At 40.7% G+C, this 18,579-nt stretch overlaps 1 protein-coding gene across 1 annotated transcript in view; it reads right to left on the bottom strand.

Annotated features, from left to right (window-relative positions):
- The window catches only part of TSHR (thyroid stimulating hormone receptor), a gene marked incomplete at both ends in the record, with an annotated part of 176,214 nt that overhangs the window by 31,745 nt on the left and 125,890 nt on the right, over positions 1–18,579 (bottom strand). Inside the window, 4 exons of the mRNA XM_080707804.1 lie at positions 5,387–5,455; positions 9,743–9,820; positions 11,833–11,907; positions 16,631–16,705. Coding sequence (XP_080563930.1) covers positions 5,387–5,455; positions 9,743–9,820; positions 11,833–11,907; positions 16,631–16,705 — 297 coding nt within the window. The remainder of the gene's footprint in view (positions 1–5,386; positions 5,456–9,742; positions 9,821–11,832; positions 11,908–16,630; positions 16,706–18,579) is intronic.

Below are 18,579 nucleotides of genomic sequence, written 5' to 3'. Positions count from 1 at the left end.
CGGTTGACAAACTCAGTATTACATGTACAATATGTGCTAATGGGTGCAGTCTCTGTTAGACTTACTCTTGGCACATAGAAGCCATTCAATAAAACTTGCCAGCAGAATAAATGAAAGATCACTTGCTGGATAACTCAAAGCCAGAGGCCCTTCTATGCTGTGTTTAAAAGATAGTGACCTATGGCAAAAACAGAGGTATGATACCATGTCAAGGAAGCTTGCTGTTGTGAGTTTTTGAGCTTTGTTTTCTGAAGTCTGGGGATAGGTTTCAGCTCCAAGATGAAATTTCAGCCTGTTATCTTTACAGTCCTGTTAGGGGAAACTTAGGCCAGCACATGTTTATGTTGTGAGACTCACATGGGTGTGCTTCTGTGGGGAGCCATGTTTCTTTCCTAAGGCTCTGGTTATCCAGAAATTATAGAGATCCCCTGCCTGGCTCTCATGTTAGCCTAAAGAAAAGCTGGGTTGTTCTATGGAAATCGTTTTAGTTGCAGAAATCGGGACACCTGTTCATAAACAATAACAGGTGAGAAAGTACTCAAGATTTCAGTAGGTGGAGGGAACAGCCTAGGTTTGGAGCCTAGCCTACAATCTGTTCAAATACTTTCCCCATGAGAAATAATAGCCTGCTTAATCCTATAATCTTCTCTATCGTCATCTCTTCGCAGTGCTCTGAGCTATGGTGTTTTACTTCTAATCAGCTAATGTGTGATGCTAATTGGCACATTAATTGTGTCGACTTCTCTCTTCATAAGGATTAGCATCTTGGTAGTTTCTTAGCACATCAAAATGTTTTTCTCCTGCCCAAATGTTTACTGTCAGATAGTAGGGTTTCACAATAGAAATACAATACAGAGAATTAGACACTGTTTGAGAAGGAACAAAATTGCACACAGATTTTTACAAAGAGAGAGGATGAAAAAGAGATTCCAACGAATGAACATGTGACTTCATTTGCAACCAAGTTCAACTTCTGCTGAGCAAGGATGCTTGTGTTATTATTAATTTCACATTTGAGTGATGACAATGTGCTTGGCTCTGTAGGAAATCACAGGATGATGTGCTTTTACACATCTGCCGTGATTGCCACAAATTTCTAGCTAATTACTCAATTGCTGCTAAGGCATCAGTGTTTGTCCTCAAGGTGGAATTTGTCCAACTTGGCTGTAATAGTATTATTCAGTTAACTAAAAAAATGGGTGTAAGTGAGGTCAAACCTGTTCATTTCAGCAAACTGGCATGAGACATAATGGAGAATGACTGCTCTTTTGAATGACAAATTATTTAAATTAGATCCTAAAGATATCTGAACATACTTCTAGAGAAAATATCAAACTGCTAACTTTTTACATGCAATCTTTGAACTCTACTAGGATAATTAGAGCAGACTAATGTGTTTGCCTTAGTTTGAAATCACAATAAGCATGAAGGCCAGAAGGAACACAAGTGAATACTGTTTTGTTTTTGCTGTGGGAACATGATCTGTATTAATGAAATACCTACAGCTCAATCTTTCTCTTCCTTCAGTATCAAGCGCTTATTATAAAGACTACGAGCTTGATATACATTGATTTACATGATAGCTTTTATTGATGTGGTCAAATATAGGAAAGAACAAGTTTTCATCAACCAAGAATCAGAAAAATCCAGCTGTGATGGCTCACACCTGCAAGCCTTGCATTTGGGAAGCTGAGATAGGAGGATCGCCGGTTTGAGGCCTGCCTCGGCAACTTAGCAAGACTCGCAGTAACCTAGCAAGAACTTCTTTCGGAACAAAACAAAACAATTAAAAATGGCTAGGGGTGTAGCTCAGTTAAGTGACCCCAGAGTCCATCTCCAGCAAACACACATGAAGAAGAAGAAGAAGAAGAAGAAGAAGAAGAGGAGGAGGAGGAGGAGGAGGAGGAGGAGGAGGAGGAGGAGGAGGAGGAGGAGGGGGAGGAAAAGGGGGAGGAGGAGGAAGAGGAATCAGAAATAGGGTAGAATGATGGGTAGATGAAGCACTGTTTTATAACAGGAGCAGTTTCCAGTTGGAGTCACAATACGGGTAGGTAAAAGAGATCATTGGTTTCTATTATGATTGGATCTACAATTTCTTTCTTTTTTATTTTGTGGTACTGGGGATGGAACCCAGGGGCATTCTACCTCCAAGCTACCCCTGCAGACCTATATTTTAGTGTTTTTTTTTTTTAAAAAACAGGGTTTCACTGAGTTGCAAAGGGCCTCATTAAGTAGCTGAGGCTGTCCACAAAATGCCATCCTCCTGTCTCAGCCTCCCAAATTCTGGGATTACAAATGTGCACCACCACACCCAGCTAATGGATGTAAAATTTCTAATTCTGAAATATTTCTACCCAGACCTTTCTTATCTTTATCATAGTCTTGCCATTTACTTTTTACCAAGAATTGAGAGAAACAGATTCATATTTTATCATACTATGGTCATCTCCACTAAATACCTTCATTTAGACCAAAAATTATGACCCTCCAGTCAAATCCTGCTTTTCACCAACTCATGGCAATAAGGCTTTATTGAAACATGACCACCTCCAATTTATTTGTATAAATATTACCCATTGCTGCTTCTATACTCCAGTGTAAGAACCTAGGTTTTTATCTCTGGTACTGAATGTAAGAAAAAAAGAGAAAAGAAAAGAGAGAGAAAGTAGAGAGTCTTTCTGTGTATTTTCTTCATAGGCTTAATTTCTGGAGCCTTTACTAGTTAGAATCTCCACAGGCTTCTTCTGTAACAAACCCTGTTAAATTTACATGCCTCCCAACGAATGACAAAAGATGCTTCTCCATGGTGGGACAGTATGGAACAGATCGTTGGTCTTCATCCCCAATCTCCCGGCACACAACTCATGTGTATGCTAATGAGGTAACTGGTGGCTGGAAACTGCTTGATAGGGTCAAGATGGGGCTGATCACCAGAAAGACCATAATATTCTTGGGGGATTTGGACTTTCAGCCCCATTTTTCCAACCTCTGGGGAGGGAAGAAGGGCTTAAGGTTGAGTTGGTCACTGATGCAACAGAAATGACTGTGTACTTAATTCTCCACAAAAAACAAAGGGCAGGATTTGGACGAGCTCCCAGATGGCTGAACATGTGGAGGTTCCTGGACAATGGCATCCCTGGAGAGGGGATGGAAGCTCTGCACCCTTCTCACATTCCTTGCCCTCTGTGTCTCCTCTATCTGGATGTGCCTTTCAGTATCCTTTAATGTAGGTAAAGTGTCTCCCCGAGTTATGTGAGTTGCTCTAGCAAATTAATTAAACAGAAGAGAGATTGGAAATTATGATTTATAGCCAGTTGGGTAGAAACACAGGTCATAACCTGGGGCTTATGATTGGCACCCGAAAGAGGAGTAGCCTATAGGACTGAGCCTGTGGGTCTGATGCTATCTTCAGGTCAGAAGGGAATTATGTTAATTAATTTGCATGTCAATTAATTTAAATTCATTCACTTTTGAATTAATTTACTTTTAAAGATAGTGTCAGAATTAAATTAAGTCAATAGAACATTTATGTGGAATCTGCTACAGAATGCAGCTATTGAGAAGTCAGGGAAGGATTGTGTGAAATTCATATAGTAAAGTTAAGATGGAAGGAGGGTGTTTCCAATTCCAATTTTGTAAGTAAATTTTATGTATAAGTATTCATGTTACTCTACAGAGTCTTTTAAAACCTCCTATATAGCTGGTCGTGGTGACGCACGCTTGTAATCCCCGCGCTTGGGAGGCGGAGACAGGAGGATCACGCAGGTTCAAAGCCAGCTGTGCTGGCTTAAGAGACCCGATTTCTAAAAAAAAAAAAAATAGGTCTGGGAGTATAGCCCGGAGGTAGAAGGGATTCCAGGAACCCCAGTACCACCCAAAAAAACCCTCCTATATAATTATACATTTTTAAAAATTTAAAATCAGCCGTAATGAGGCTCCCCCTCAAATGAGGTAATGGAGAGAATACCTCTAATTTTTCATTTGACAAAGACTAGTAAGGACCACAACGCCTGGCAGGGACCACACTTCGAAAAGAACTCTGAAACTGGGCATGGTGGTGCACACTTGTAACCTCAGTACTTGGGAGGCTGGGACCTGAAGACTGAGGATTTGAAGCCAGCCTTGGCAGCTTAACAATACCCTGTTCAAAAATAAAAAATAAAATAGGGCTAGAGGTATAAATCAAAAGTAGAAGGCCCCTAGGTTTAATTCCCAGTACAGAAAAAAACCCCTAACACCTATCAAAATAGAATATCAATTAAAATCACTTATCTATATATTGTTGTTGTTGTTGTTATTGTTGTTGTTGTTGATGGTGGTAATTTTTTTTGTTTTACCTTTTTTTTGGTGGTATTGGGGATTGAAACCAGATCATTCTACCTCTGAGCTACATCCCTAGCCCTTCTTTTAATTTTTTAAAATTTTGAGATACAGTCTTCCTAAATTTCCCAGGCTGGCCGCAAACTTGTGAGCCTCTTGCCTCGGCCTCCCAAGTAGCTGGGATTAAGGGTGTGTGCCACCATACTCAGTTATATATGTATTCTTTTCCATCCAGGGCTGCTGCTCATGTTTCTGTAGTCCCCCCGCCCCCCCAATCCTTAAGGCTTAGAGTGTGAAGCAGCAGCATCACCTGGATATTTATTAGAAATACAAAATCCTGCAGCCTACCCCAGATCTACTAAATTAGAAAATTGTATTGTAACAAAATCCTCAGAGGGTTTGTAGGCCAAACAAAGTTTGAGAAGTACTGTGCTATACAACAGATATAGAATTGAAAGACGTTCAGATTTTGTAATGATCATTTCTGGAATATAATTATATATTAAGTATTTAAGGGGGAAATGACAGAATTAGAAAAATGAGTAAATCACAAGACATTATAAGAAATGAGCAGGTAAGTGTTTTTTTGGGAGAAAGAATATCTAAAATTGAAAAAGTACACAGTTACTAAAGAAATACTCGAGAAATATTACAAGACAAATACAAACTCTGTTATTTGCTGCTTCAGCTATTTGGAGCAACATTTATCTTTAATAAAGAAAAAAAAGTGGATGTAATTTTTCAGCTGTGTCTGAGTGAATCAAATATAAACTGACATCTTTCCCAAAACTATGTCAAAAAGGACTAAGAGATAAATTTTATTTTTTAAATAACTTTGGGCTTTTAAAAGATGTTCTTTTACTTTATGTAAATAGTAGATGAACACTGACATGCACATAAAAGTATTTCCAAGTTTTGGTCACACCAACTCAGGGGTTGAGGCATCCTTCAATAGAACCCATCCCTCAGCAGAATTCTGACCCACTGGATAGATGGTATTTCTGGGGGAAGGACGGGGGGGAAGGGTGGGAGTGGGTGGCAGTTCCTATGGATACTCTTGACTTACACTGCATCCAGCTTTGTCCCATTGAAAGCATGTCCTTGGATTGTAGTAAAACCATTGTTGTACAGTTTCCTACAATCAATAGAGAGAAAAAAAATCAATGACCTGTGATTAGCAGTCCTGGGCCTTTTCTAAACGATTGGACTTCCTTTCTTCAGTGTCTGAAATGTACATAAAGTTTCAAAGGTCTCACATATGTGCTCCACAAGGAAGCTGTTTGGGACAGAAGATAAGATTTTCCAGTTTGAATTCCCATTGTCCACACTTAGTTACTAATAAGTAAGCCTTTTTTTCAGAAGCAGATTTACTTTGAAGTACAAAGGCTTGCCAAAAGATTTTTTTAAAATGGTCATATATGCCCAGATAAAAAGAATGTCAGGTAATAGTTAACCCAGTGTCAAGAGTATAGGCATAAAGGCAGTTTCTTCAGAGATACACTTTGAAAGACATTCATCTGAATGCATAGATTTTTCAGTTTTCTATTTAAGATGTTATTTCACACTGTGTATTTTATCTATTTGTCCTCAGAGTTCACCGCAGATTAAATACTTAATGGTTGTGGGCTGGATTAAGTTGAATTGTATAGATGAATCTATAAAAGTAGATAGACCATGCTGTATTGTGAAAATTTTTATGTTTTAACTTGTGGCTATGTTTCTGCAACAAATTGATTCATATACTGGTCCTACAGGGCCAATTTGAAATGTTAGCACCTCCATAGGAATGGAGGTGACTTCGGAAACCACCTTGGGCTAGAACGGCCTCAAATACAATTCTTCCCATCTACATCATGCACACACCCTCTGTGCAGGAGAGGGAGCCCTAGCTTTAGGGACTCTGTGGTATGTGGGGGTACATGGGGTTATTGGTGGTTATTGAATAGAAGATAAGAAGGCACCCATGATTACAACCAGGCCCAGATAGTAGGAACTCCTAGGGACGTTGTACAAGAAACTTTGAAAACAGCTGTAATCTACCACATGTGACTCTGATAATACATTAAGAAGCACATAGGAAACTTAAAATTTGGAATTAGACCTGGCTTTGAGAATTTCTCAACTTCTTTTATCCTCAGTGTTTTTTTTTTTTTGGGGGGGGGGTCTGGGGATGGGACCCAGGGGCATTCAATGTCTGAGCTACACTCCTTCCCTATTTTTTATTCTTTACTTTGAAACAGGGTCTCAAGTTTTGGTCACACAAACTCTAAGATGCAGAGGGCCTCACTAAATAGCTGAGGCTGTCCGTGAACCGCAATTCTTGGTTTTCAGCCTCCTGAATGTTGGGATTACAAGCATGCGCTACCATGCCTGGCTTCTCGGTGTTTTTTTGAATCTCTAAAACTATAATAACAATGATACTTAGTTAAAAGGTTGTTGGGAAGGTCAAATTAATCTATATCTAACATAATGAGGGATATTTTGATGAGACAACCTTATTAAAAGGAATATATAAATATTTATATAGATAAATATATATATGTAAGAATTATATATGTAAAAATATATAAATATATAATCTTTTATATACAGGTGTGTGTGTTTGTGCACTTGTGTAAAGAATTTGTCTTTATATAATTGTAGAAAACTCAGAAATAACCTCAGAGTTTGGTCGTTACTGGTTATGTGTTTGTTTTATTTTAAATAATGACATAGTAAGTTTAATTCCAGCTACTAAGTTGTCCTGGGTGAGGACTGCAAGATATATCCCAGAGATATAGGTACAGAGGCTGAGGTAGTGCTAATGGCTAAGTTAATGCTTTCACAACTAGAATTCTTTTATGAAGATGTAAAAATTATGCATTTTTATTTTCCTAAACCTTGTTAAACATTTTAGATTTTTTCAGTTCTAGAAATTTAAGCCAGGTATGCTTTACCATTGAGCTATATCTCCATTCCTTTTTATTTTTTATTTTTAAGAGATACTCTCACTAAGTTACGCAGGCTGGTCCCAAACTTGCAATCCTCCTGCCTCAGCCTACAGAGTTTCTGGGATTGCAGGCATGTGGCATTCTGAACATTTAAGACTTTCTTAGTTTATTTTATATTTCAGAGATTAAACAATACTTCAAGGACAAGTGGGCCTTGAAAAAGAAAAACAGCAAAGAAAGAAAAAAGGAAAGAAAGGAGAAAGAAAGGAAAGGAAAGAAGAAAGAAGGAAAGACTGTAAACTTTGACAAATGGTCCTACCAGTAACACAGGCATAGACAACACTGTTAAACATGTATCTTTTCACTTATAAATGTCTCCAGTGTGAGGGAGAAAGAGGGAGGCTTTCCTTTAAGATGGCTGCTTGGGATATAAGGTCCTTAGAGAAAAGGTGGCAAAAGAAGAAGGTAACGTTCTGTAAAGAAGCTGAGAATGTGAGAGTTTAGCTTGTGCTGGCTACTCCAAGGCACGGCAGAAACCTTTACCAAGCAGGTAAGTAGCCTTGAGGTTTGGGGCTGAGCAGGCTAAAAGCTCAGTTCTTTCCTGTGCTGTCAAAAAATAGCTGAAAAGGAATCACTTGTTTTTCAAAAATATTCTCCTGTGTTGTGACGAGAGGGTTGCCTGAAGTGCTCCTTGGTGGACAGACTCCAAGCCGCTGAGATAGTTCATAGGGCCCAAATGGATAGACTTGGAATGGCTTGTAAAATAGCCCCATAGAAAAGTGGTGTGGAGGTTTGAGTCAATTTTTCTGGCGAGTAATTGGATCAGGTTTGTACCTGATAAAAGAGGTCAAGACTGCAGCGTGACCAGAGATGGGGAACTCGAATGAAAATCTGGACACGAGTCTCACGCAGGTCCCGAGCATGTGTTGTGGTGCTGAAAATAGAACTCTGCAGAGGTGACCCGACTCTACCTTGTGGTTAACACAATGACAGAGGAATTTTCTATCAGCTTGGGGAATTGACTTATCATTTATATCTCTATTAGATCTTTTATTTGTTCAGTTTATGTATCTTTTTATTTTTATTTAATTTTTATTGGCGCATTATAGTCATACATCTTAAAAGACTTGTGTAGACATACATGCACACATCACCCAATTAGCCCTTACCCAATCCCCACCCCGATCCCTCCCCATCCCTCCTTCCCATGCTTGGCTTTTCCATTAGAATATTCTGTGACTATCAGCTGGGTGTGGTGGCATACTCCTGTAATCCTCGTACTGGGAGGCTGAGACAGGAAAATCAGTTTCGAGGCCAGATTCTGCACCTTAGAAGACTCTCAGCAACCTAGTGAGACCATGTTTCAAAATAAAAGATAAAAAGAGCGGGGGAAGCAGTTCAGAGTTAGAATGTCCCTGGGTTCTATTTCTAGTGTGCGCGCACACACACGCACACACACTATCCTGTGACTATCAGATTATAATTAACATCTAAAAATTAAAGCTCGTTCAAGCTCTGGGTAAATATTTATGTACAGCAGCACTATGTTTGCTAGTTAACATCCCCGCTAAGGAGCTTAATAATTGTTTGTGATTAAGAGGGACAGTGCGGCAACTGAGTATGGAACGATGGGTGTGGCACCACCCTCTGACCCAGTGACCTTAGAAAGTCACCTCAGTTTGCTCTGCGGAGGTTCTTCCCGTAGAATGGGATGTGTTAGGATAAGCAGCCCAGTCATGCCAAAGATGGCGCCCCTCCGGCTTCTGCTGGTTACCTCATAGCTTGCCAAAGGGGCCATGGGATGCCCAACAATCAGTCCCCTGATAACACACCCACTGGGGTATGAGCCACCCAATCAGTAAACACCTCGTACTTTGTGCGATCTTCCGCTGTGAGTGGAAGCCCCCTCCTCCCAGCTGCCTGATATAAAAGGGAGCTGGGCTGTCTTAATAAAGCTTTTGCCTGCTTGCTTGCTTGCTTATCTCCGACGGCTGGCCTTGGGTCTTTCCTGCACCGACCCCCCTTCATTGGTCCCGAAGACCCCCCAGACCCCTTCAGGATGCTATGCTTGCATATAGAACACTACATCGCAAGGCCTGCAGGCAAAATTTGGTCCACAGCCTTTTCCTGCAAATGGGATTTGATTGGAACACAGACATGCCTGGTAGTTTATATACATGTCTGGCTGCTTTTGCCTTATAATGGCAGAGTGGAGCAGTTGCTACTAAGGCTGTCTGATCTGTGAGGCCTAATCGGTCCTTCACAGGAAAAAATAAAATGTACCACAGGGAATATGCTTGTCTTGTTCCCTAAACCTGTTTGTGGGCTACAGTGTACCGCACCATAAGGCAATACTCTTAAGCAATTACACAAAATCCTGTAGACTGTAGAGGACATTTTAGGAGGTAGTATGGATCTCAGCGGGTCTGTAAAAACAGCAGTGGCCCCAACAGAATCCAGTTGCTGGTAGGCATGAAAGTGACAATACTCACAGTGTCAAGGTTTCATTGCAAAGTCCCTGAAATGCATTTACCGGGACCGAAGTCATGTAAGGGTTGTCCGTAATTTCCCTGCAACAAAGAGAGACAAGAACACTTGAAAACAGCGCTTTCTTCCTGGAAATGGCTCTTGTTACACATGCAACATTAAATAACCTGACACAGTCCTGCTTGGTCTTGTTTACCCTGAAGTTTCATTGACCCTTTGGGACCACTGGTGGCTCAGAAACCAGGAGAGGTGGTGAGAGCTGTCCCAAGGGGAACTGGAATCCAGAGCCCCAAGTGTGCAGAGAGCAGGCAACTTCATTGGGTGCTGAGGTCCCCAACAGAGATCTTCTTCTCAGTGGACGCACATGGATCTCCCAGACTGTGGATACTGTGAGGTCTGGCTATGAGGCCTGGCTGGAGGAGGTTGAGAACAAAGGACTTCTAGAAAGGTGGGAAAATGCCCCTAGCTGTCCTCCTGACTCTGGCCCCATAAATTTACCCGGCCTGGCCCGCTGTTAAACCACCAATCAGAGAAATACACGACTGCCTTGCTCTCCCTCCCTTCTAACGCCTCATAAAAAGGTCCTGGTCTATAAGGAAGGGGCTCTTGGGTCTTGTGTATTCTCTGCTGGTCAGTTCCCTTCTCAGGTTCCACTCCAACTAAAGAGCCTGTTGTGACTTGTAGAGCTGTTTTTCTTTATATTTTCTAACACAGACTTCTGAACCTGTAATACTTTGTCCACTGCAACTAGACTTTGCTACGGGCATGGAAGGATTGGAAGACAGCAATCAATGGATTTCTTTTCACAATGACCACTAACATGTCCTATTTCTTGCAGAATTCTGCCAGATAGATGTTCTGGAGTTCCTAGAAGGCAGCTTATATTTTAAACTGAGCTTTTCTGTAGCAAAGAAGTATGATCAATTTTTTTTTTTTAGAAAGCTCCAAGATTTTGGAGTTTATCACTCCACATTTTGCTGACATTGCCATGCCATTTCAGCTTATACAATTCTCTGTGCACATGTCTTTTTGCTTCTATACAAGTAGGGAAGACGATTTATCTGTGTCTCAGATTTTGGAAAAGAACAGAAGGCTGTTCATTGAAAATCATAGAAAGTAGCTGGAGCACCATTCCTGACCGCTTAACTTTGTTCAGAGATTAAAAAAAAAAATCACTTAGATTTTCTACTCCTCGGTTTTCTCATTTGTCAAATAGAAAAAATAATTCCCTCTTATGCCTTATCAGGTGTTTGAGTGGAGTAAATGTGATGAATGGGAAAGTGTTTGAGAGGCCATTAACAGCACTGCAAAAATAAAGTATAATCATGACAATTAATTTCCCCTTTATTATCATTTCCATCAGCAAACATGCTATAATTTCTCCCATTAAAATAAACAGCAGTTTTTTCTTCTAATAGACAACTCTTGAGGCATTTTATGCTCCCTGTTAATAGTAGAACTTCTGAAAAGACTTTATTATTATCAATCTTTCTAATTTTTCCCTTCCAATTGTCTCTGAAGTTTCATTGACTCTTTGTAATCACTGATGGCTCAGGAACCAGGATGATTTCTGAGTGGTAAGTGTCCTGGGGACAATGTGAATTTGGAGTGTTTTCGCGCGCTCTCTCTCTCTCTCTCTCTCTCTCTCTCTCTCTCTCTCTCTCTCTCTCTCTCATTTATTTTATTTAATAGTAGCAATTAAATCCAGGGGCATTCTACCTCTAAGCTATACCTCTGGCCCTATTTTATTTTTTATTTTGAAACAGAATCTCACTAAGTTGCAGAGGTTAGCCTCGAATCTGTTATCCTTCTATTTCAAATGCGTCACAGGCACTAGGATTAAAGGCACATGCCACTGTTTCTGGCCTTCTAATTTTTCTCTTGAGCCTTTGAATGGAAAGTACTTCAACAGGACCTTCTCACGCTCTTACTCTATTCACCTATTTTCATCACAAGCACATTTCATCCACATTTCTTGGTCCTGGCTTGTAGTCTCACAACCTCTCACTGCTTCCTCCTTGAAAGTAGTTTTACTGACCCCAGGAGCGGCACCCTCCTTGTCCATGACAAGACACTTCATGGTCTAGATACTTACAATATGAAGAATACATCAGTGGAATAGACTTTGGTCAGGTCAGGAAAAATCCTAAGTCCAGTGTTGAAAATGCCCCTACATTATATGATAGAAGAAAAAGAAAATATTTTAGTTAAGAAAATCAACATTGGAAGTAGAATGATGTAATAGCTGATGATTTAATAATCGAATCCAGTTCACCAGTGTTCATACATTTACTCTGCTTAGATTACTCTGGGGATTGACGGGCGTGGTGGCGCACGCTTGTGATCCCCGCGCTTGGGAGGCGGAGACAGGCGGATCGCGCAGGTTCGAAGCCGGCAGCGCTGGCTTAGGAGACCCTGTTTCCAAATGAAAATGTAAAAATAGGTCTGGGAGTGTAGCCCGGAGGTAGAAGGGTTTTCAGGAACCCCAGTACCACCAAAAATAATAAAAAAAAATACTATTCAGGGTGTGTGTGTGTGTGTGTGTGTGTGTGTGTGTGTGTGACAGAGAGACAGAGATTTATTTGTTTAAACTGGAAGACATTATGTGTGTGTATGTCAGGGGTGGAAGAATAATGAGATGGATGAGGAACACATGATTATCCAGCACCAAGCCAGCCTTTCTCTTTGGCACTCTACATTTCATTACTACTTTGCTAAGGATGACTTCCCGATAGCAGGGACCTGGGAGCACATTAGCAGCCACACAAACATGTCCGGAAAACAAAGGAGATTTTCAAAGACAAATGTATTCCCATCCAAAGTTTGTGCCATCTAGGAAAAAAATGTCAGGATTAAATGGCGTGTTCACGACAATGAGGACACGAGGCTACCGAGCCACTGACGCTGCCCAGGCCGAGCTGGCTTCATGCTCGGTGCAGCGGTTAGAATGTACTGGAAGCAGAAAACCATTCAAGAGGCTTAGCAGGGCAGCAGTGAGCCCTAGATACCACTCAGGACATCTTCAGAGAAGGCCTTCGGGCAGACAAAACTGTAGTGTCACTGACGCGCCTCCAGAGGCACAGTCAGACTTCCATAGAGGAAGGCCTAGGGTCTGAAGAGGCAGAAGAGTCAGAAGTCTGAAAATGAACACAGGAACCATTCTGCATACGGAGGGAAGAAGTGCCAATCCATGAGGCTTATTTGAAGTACAGTGAACTAGTTTTTCTTATTTTTATTTTTATTTTTTATTTTTTTGTGTGTGGTACTGGGGTTCCTGGAAGCCCTTCTACCTCCGGGCTACACTCTCAGACCTATTTTTACATTTTTATTTGGAAACGGGGTCTCCTAAGCCAGCGCGTGCGGCTGGCTTCGAGCCTCCCAAGCGCGGGGATTACAAGCGTGCGCCACCACGCCCAGCCTTGCAGTGAACTAGTTTATCTGCAATAGGGCTTCATGTAAAAGAGTATGAGGAAGGCCGGGCATGGTAGCACATGCCTGTAATCACAGGATTTGGTAAACTGAGACAGGAGGATTGCAGATTGGAAGCTAGTCTCAGCAACTTAACATGACCTTCAGCAACTTAATAAGACCCTGTTTTAAAATTTTAAAAATTATAGGGCTTGGAGTCTACCTTAGAGGTAGGACACCTCTGGATTCAATCCCAAGTAAAAGAAAGAAAGAAAAAAGAAAGAAAAGAAAAGGAAAAAAGAAGGAAGGAAGGAGAGAAAGAAAGAAAGAGGTCAGAGAATCAAGTGGAGGCTTATAGTAAGGAACTGGAAATTCCAGGTCAAAGGAACTTGAACCAGGACTTCTCCATTCTTCAAAACCCTCAACAAGTCTCAGTCTGTCTGTCTGTCTGTCTGTCTGTCTGTCTGTCTGTCTGTCTGTCTCTCTCTCTCTCTCTCTCTCTCTCTCTCTCTCTCCCCTCCCTCCTTCTCTCTATACTGGGGACTGAACTGAAAGGCATTCAGGTTAAGTTGCCGAGGGTCTCACTAAATTGTTGAATATGGCCTCAAACCTGAGATCCTCCTGTTTCAGCCTCCCAACTACTGGAATTACGGGCATGTACCACCGTGCCAAGCTTCCTTCTCTTTTTGATGTTTCCTCAATATGGAACCTTTTTTTTGTTGTTGTTATTGGTACTAGAGATTGAATTCAGGGGTATTCTATCTCTGAGCTACAACCCCAGCACTTAAATTTCTTTTTCAACTGGGTCTCCATAGGTTGCTGAGAGTCTCACTAAGTTGCTAAGGCTGGCCTAAAACCTTAGATCCTCCTGCCTTCGTCTCCCAAGTACTGGGGTACCAGATGTGCATCACCACGCCCAGCTAAGAGCCATGTGGTTTCATGCTTTTGTGTCGTTATCAGGCTACTCCATCCATTTGTGTTTCTATTCTACTCCTCTCTGTTCTTTTCCTGGGTAACTTCTATTCATCCTTAAGAAACGATCTCATCAAATAGCTATGGATTGTTTATAGTGGCCCAATTCACAATAGCCCAATTATGGAACTTAGATCCACAGATTACTGGATAAATAAGATGTGGTTGCCGGGCATGGTGGCGCATGCTTGTAATCCCTGCGCTTGGGAGGTGGAGATAGGTGATCGTGCAGGTTGGAAGCCAGCCGCGTGCGCTGGTTTAGGAGACCCTGTTTCCAAATAAAATATCAAATAGGTCTGGGAGTGTAGCCCAGAGGTAGAAGGGCTTCCAAGAACCCCAGTACCACCACCAAAAAAAAAAAAAAAAAAAAAAAATGCACACAATGGAATTCTACCGAGACATAAAGAAGAACAAAATTATATCATTACAGGGAAACGGTTGGAAGTAGAGACTGTAATGCAATGTGAGACCAGCCAAGCTCAGAAAGCCAGAGTTTTGTGTTTTCTCTCACATGGGGAAGCTTGAACGAAAATAGAAAACAAAGGGGACTTCAGTCAAATGAAGAAAGAAACCTGTATTTTAAAAGTCTGGATAAAAATGAACTAAAATGTTAGTAGTAATTGTTTGGGGGTTTAGGGATTAATCTCTAAAAGGTTCAGATTAATCTTAATCTCAACCTTTTAGAGATTAGACTAATCCTAATCTAATTAGATCAATCCTAATCCATTTTCCCTATTGTTTTTTTTAATTCTTATAATGCCTGTAAGCAGGGAAGAAGATTCTTCTAGTTGGTATCTAGAGAGCTTAAGGCCATGCGTACACAACCATTGAATACATTTTTACTGAGCACCTCCTCTGTGCTCGACAGCAAAGACGCAAGAGAAAACAAAATTGTCATGTCATGGCCCCTACTCTCATAGAGCTTACGGTCAGCTCATGAGCGATTGCCAAGGAAAAGTCACAAATGTTGTGCTTTTCACTGTTTTCTCCCACACTCAAAAGATGAATTGTGATTATGGTATCTCCTTGCCAGGTAAGTATTCAGGCCAGGCATGGTGGCACATACCTGTCATGCTAGTATTTGGGAAGCTGAAATGGGAGGCTTGCAGGTTTAATGACAGCCTCAGCAACCCAGAGAGAATCTCAGTAACCTATCATTACTGTTTCCAAACCAAAAAAAAAATTTTTAAAGGGATTGCAAAGAGGTAGAATGCCCCTGAGTTCAACCCCCACTCCATACACACACACACACACACACACACACACACACACACACACAAAAGGGAGATTAAATTGTGTTCTTTGTGTCTTTTCCCTCACATGCGTAACAGCAGCTACTCTAATATTGTTGCAACACCCATTTCCAAACAAAACTGACCAACTGGATCTCGGGATTTTATTTTGTTGTGCTTTGTTCTTGGATACCACATTTAAAGATGATATTTACACATTTATACAATGGCATCTGCTCCCTCATATCTCTTGGGGCGGGTCTCTGGTCCCAGCAGTATGTACTGACTTTTTTTTTTTGGTGGTAATGGGGATGGAACCCTTCTACCTCCGGGCTATACTCCCAGACCTATAATATATATATATCTATATATAATATAATATATAATAATATATAATAATATATATAATATATATAATATAATATAATATAATAATATAATAGATAATATAATAAAATATATTAATATAATAATATAATATATAATAATATAATATAATATAATAATATATAATAATATAATATATATATCTATATATATATATATTATTTGGAAACAGAGTCTCTTAAGCCAGTGAGGCTGGCTTCGAACCTGCACGATCTTCCTGTCTCCGCCTCCCAAGCGCGGGGATTACAAGCGTGTGCCACCATGCCTGGCTTATGTACTGAATTTTTAGGTAGGTTTTAATATAGATAGATAGCTTTTTAGATGAGAAATTTCACTTGATTCCTTGCCCAATGGGGAAGGGGTGGGAAATAAATTACAAGAAATTAGCTGGGCATGGTGACACACATTTGCAATCAAGGTACTTGAGACACTGAGACAGGTGGATTACAGATTCTTGTCCAGCCTCAGCTACTTAGTGAGACTCTGTTTCAAAATAAAAGAGAAAAAATTAGGGCTGAGAGTATAGCTTGGAGGTAGAATGTCCCTGGGTTTCATCCCCAGTACCACACACACACACAGAAAAAGAAGTGATTTGATCCAAGACATCGATCATTAAAGTGGCCCTAGACCACATCACCTAGGGGAAATGACTGACAGACAGCAGCATTAAAAGTCAATAAAAAAAAGAAGAAAAGGAGGAGGAAGAAGAAGAAGGAGGAGGAGAGAAGGAGATAGAGAAGGAGATGATGGAGGAGGAGGAGGAGGAGGAGGAGGAGGAGGAGGAAGGGGAGGAGGAGGAAGGGGAGGAGGAGGAGGAAGGGGAGGAGGAGGAGGGGGAAACAAAATAAAAACAATCTCCCCCCATAAAAAGACATGAGCAGAGTTAATACTTACAGGAATTTCAGGAGAGGGAGCTCTCGTAGGGCCTCAGCATCAATGAAAGTTAAGCTTCTGGTGTTCCGAATTTCTCTGTAAATGTTAACAAGGAACACTCACCATAATACATCCAGTTTTCAGGAGAAAAATATGCATTTATAAGTTGTTGCAGGGACTGTTGCTCCCAGGACCAACAATAAATGATTTCCGGCTCCTCCTAGGGAAACAATGGTGATGACTCAGCTCCCCACCCTGCTTCACTTGCTTGGTCTCTGTCCCTTTGCACTTAAGGACAGCCTTCTCTCAATTGTAATTTCAGAGCTTTTTTTCTCTTCTTTTAGACAGAAGAGAAAAGCCTATTTAATGGCTTGATAAGGACAAATGTGTTTATGATGAACAATAGCTAGTAGCCTGGTCAAGACAGTGAACACTTGTGTGAGAGAGAGGCTGGCAGACCCTGTGATGGATGGCCCCTACTGGGAAGCGTGGTGAGGTTCTGTCGATTGCCACTTCAGATGTAGCATACGTAGAGAGTCTTAATGGTTTACTCAGGTTTATTTTGTGCTGTCAGTCATTTAAGACTCTTTGGCCTATATGTTGTCTATTATATGTGCCTGTCACTTATACACTTGGATTTATCTGTATGCTGATCAAGAATGCAGTTTGCATTAGTGACATAAGCCAACTGTTAGAACTGGGCCATTTGGGCGTAGTGGCACACACTTGTAATCCCAGCATTCTGGAGGCTAAGACCAGAGGACTGAGGTTCACGGATGCCTCAGCTACTCAGTGAGGCCCTCTGCAACTTAGTGAGACCCTGTTTCAAAATAAAGAATAAAACATAGGGAGGAGGTGTAGCTTGGAGGTTGAATGTCCCTGGGTTCCACCCTCAGACCTGTAAAAAAAAAAAAAACAAACAAAAAACCCAAAACAAAACTGGGCCATCACTGGTAGAATTAAACATATTTACCACATGTAGTTTAGCTAAAAGAGCCCCAAAGCAGTCTCTACAGTTATAAGGAAAAGTATAAAAGAATCTGATAAGACCTATAAACTTTCTTCTTAAAAGTGGCTCCTGGGGCTTGATTCTTTAATGGATCTGTTTTGATGGAAAACTTGGAATTGGAAAACTTGGAATTGGACCTCTGATTTTTAAAGCAGTTTTATTGAAGGAAAACTTAGATTTCAGAAAATTCATGTATTATTACCATATGGTTTAATACTTTTTAGTAAATTAAGAGAATGGTGCAACCATCTTCGCAATCCAGGTTTAGAACATCTCTTTGGATGGCAAAGGTAACCCTATGTTCATTTTTAGCTAGTCTCAACTCTCTCCTTCATTCCCAGAAAACACAAATCTGTTTTCTGTCTCTAAGTATGATTTATCTGGGCATTTCCTATAAATGGAATCATGTAATAGGTGGTCCTTTCTGTCTTCCTTCTTCATTTAGCATGGAGCTTATGAGGTTCATCAATGTTGTAGTCTGTATTCAAAAATTTTCCCCTTTTACTGCTCAACAGTCAAATGGACCTGCCACAGAATTGGTGCTATCACTTCTGGCTACAGGACTTTGAAAAGGTTTTTGGCTTTTCTGAGTCATGTTTTTCTCCTGGATAAAATAGGGACAACAACAGCCCCTTCTCCTTCAAAGGGTTCTTGTAAGATTAAATAATATCTGTAAAGGATTAGATATGTCGCTTTGCCACATTGAAAGCTTTCTGTAAGCAGTGGCTTTGTTATTGTATTCACACAGAAATATTTTAAAACCCTGCTGGTCTAGGGTTTTTTTTTTTTTTTTTGTTTTGTTTTGTTTTTTTAGGTTTGGAGATGGAACCCAGGGGCATTCGACCTCTGAGCTATACTCCCTACCCTATTTTTTATTCTTTATTTTGAAACAGGGTCTCACTAAGTTGCAAAGGGCCTCACTAAGTAGCCGAGGCTGTCCATGAGCAGCGATCCTCTGGTC

The sequence above is a fragment of the Muscardinus avellanarius genome (genome assembly GCF_963383645.1).
Source record: "Muscardinus avellanarius genome assembly, chromosome: 12".
Lineage (NCBI taxonomy): Eukaryota > Metazoa > Chordata > Mammalia > Rodentia > Gliridae > Muscardinus > Muscardinus avellanarius.
Note: the sequence above shows the minus strand (reverse complement) of the source record. Positions and strands in the feature narration are given on the sequence as shown.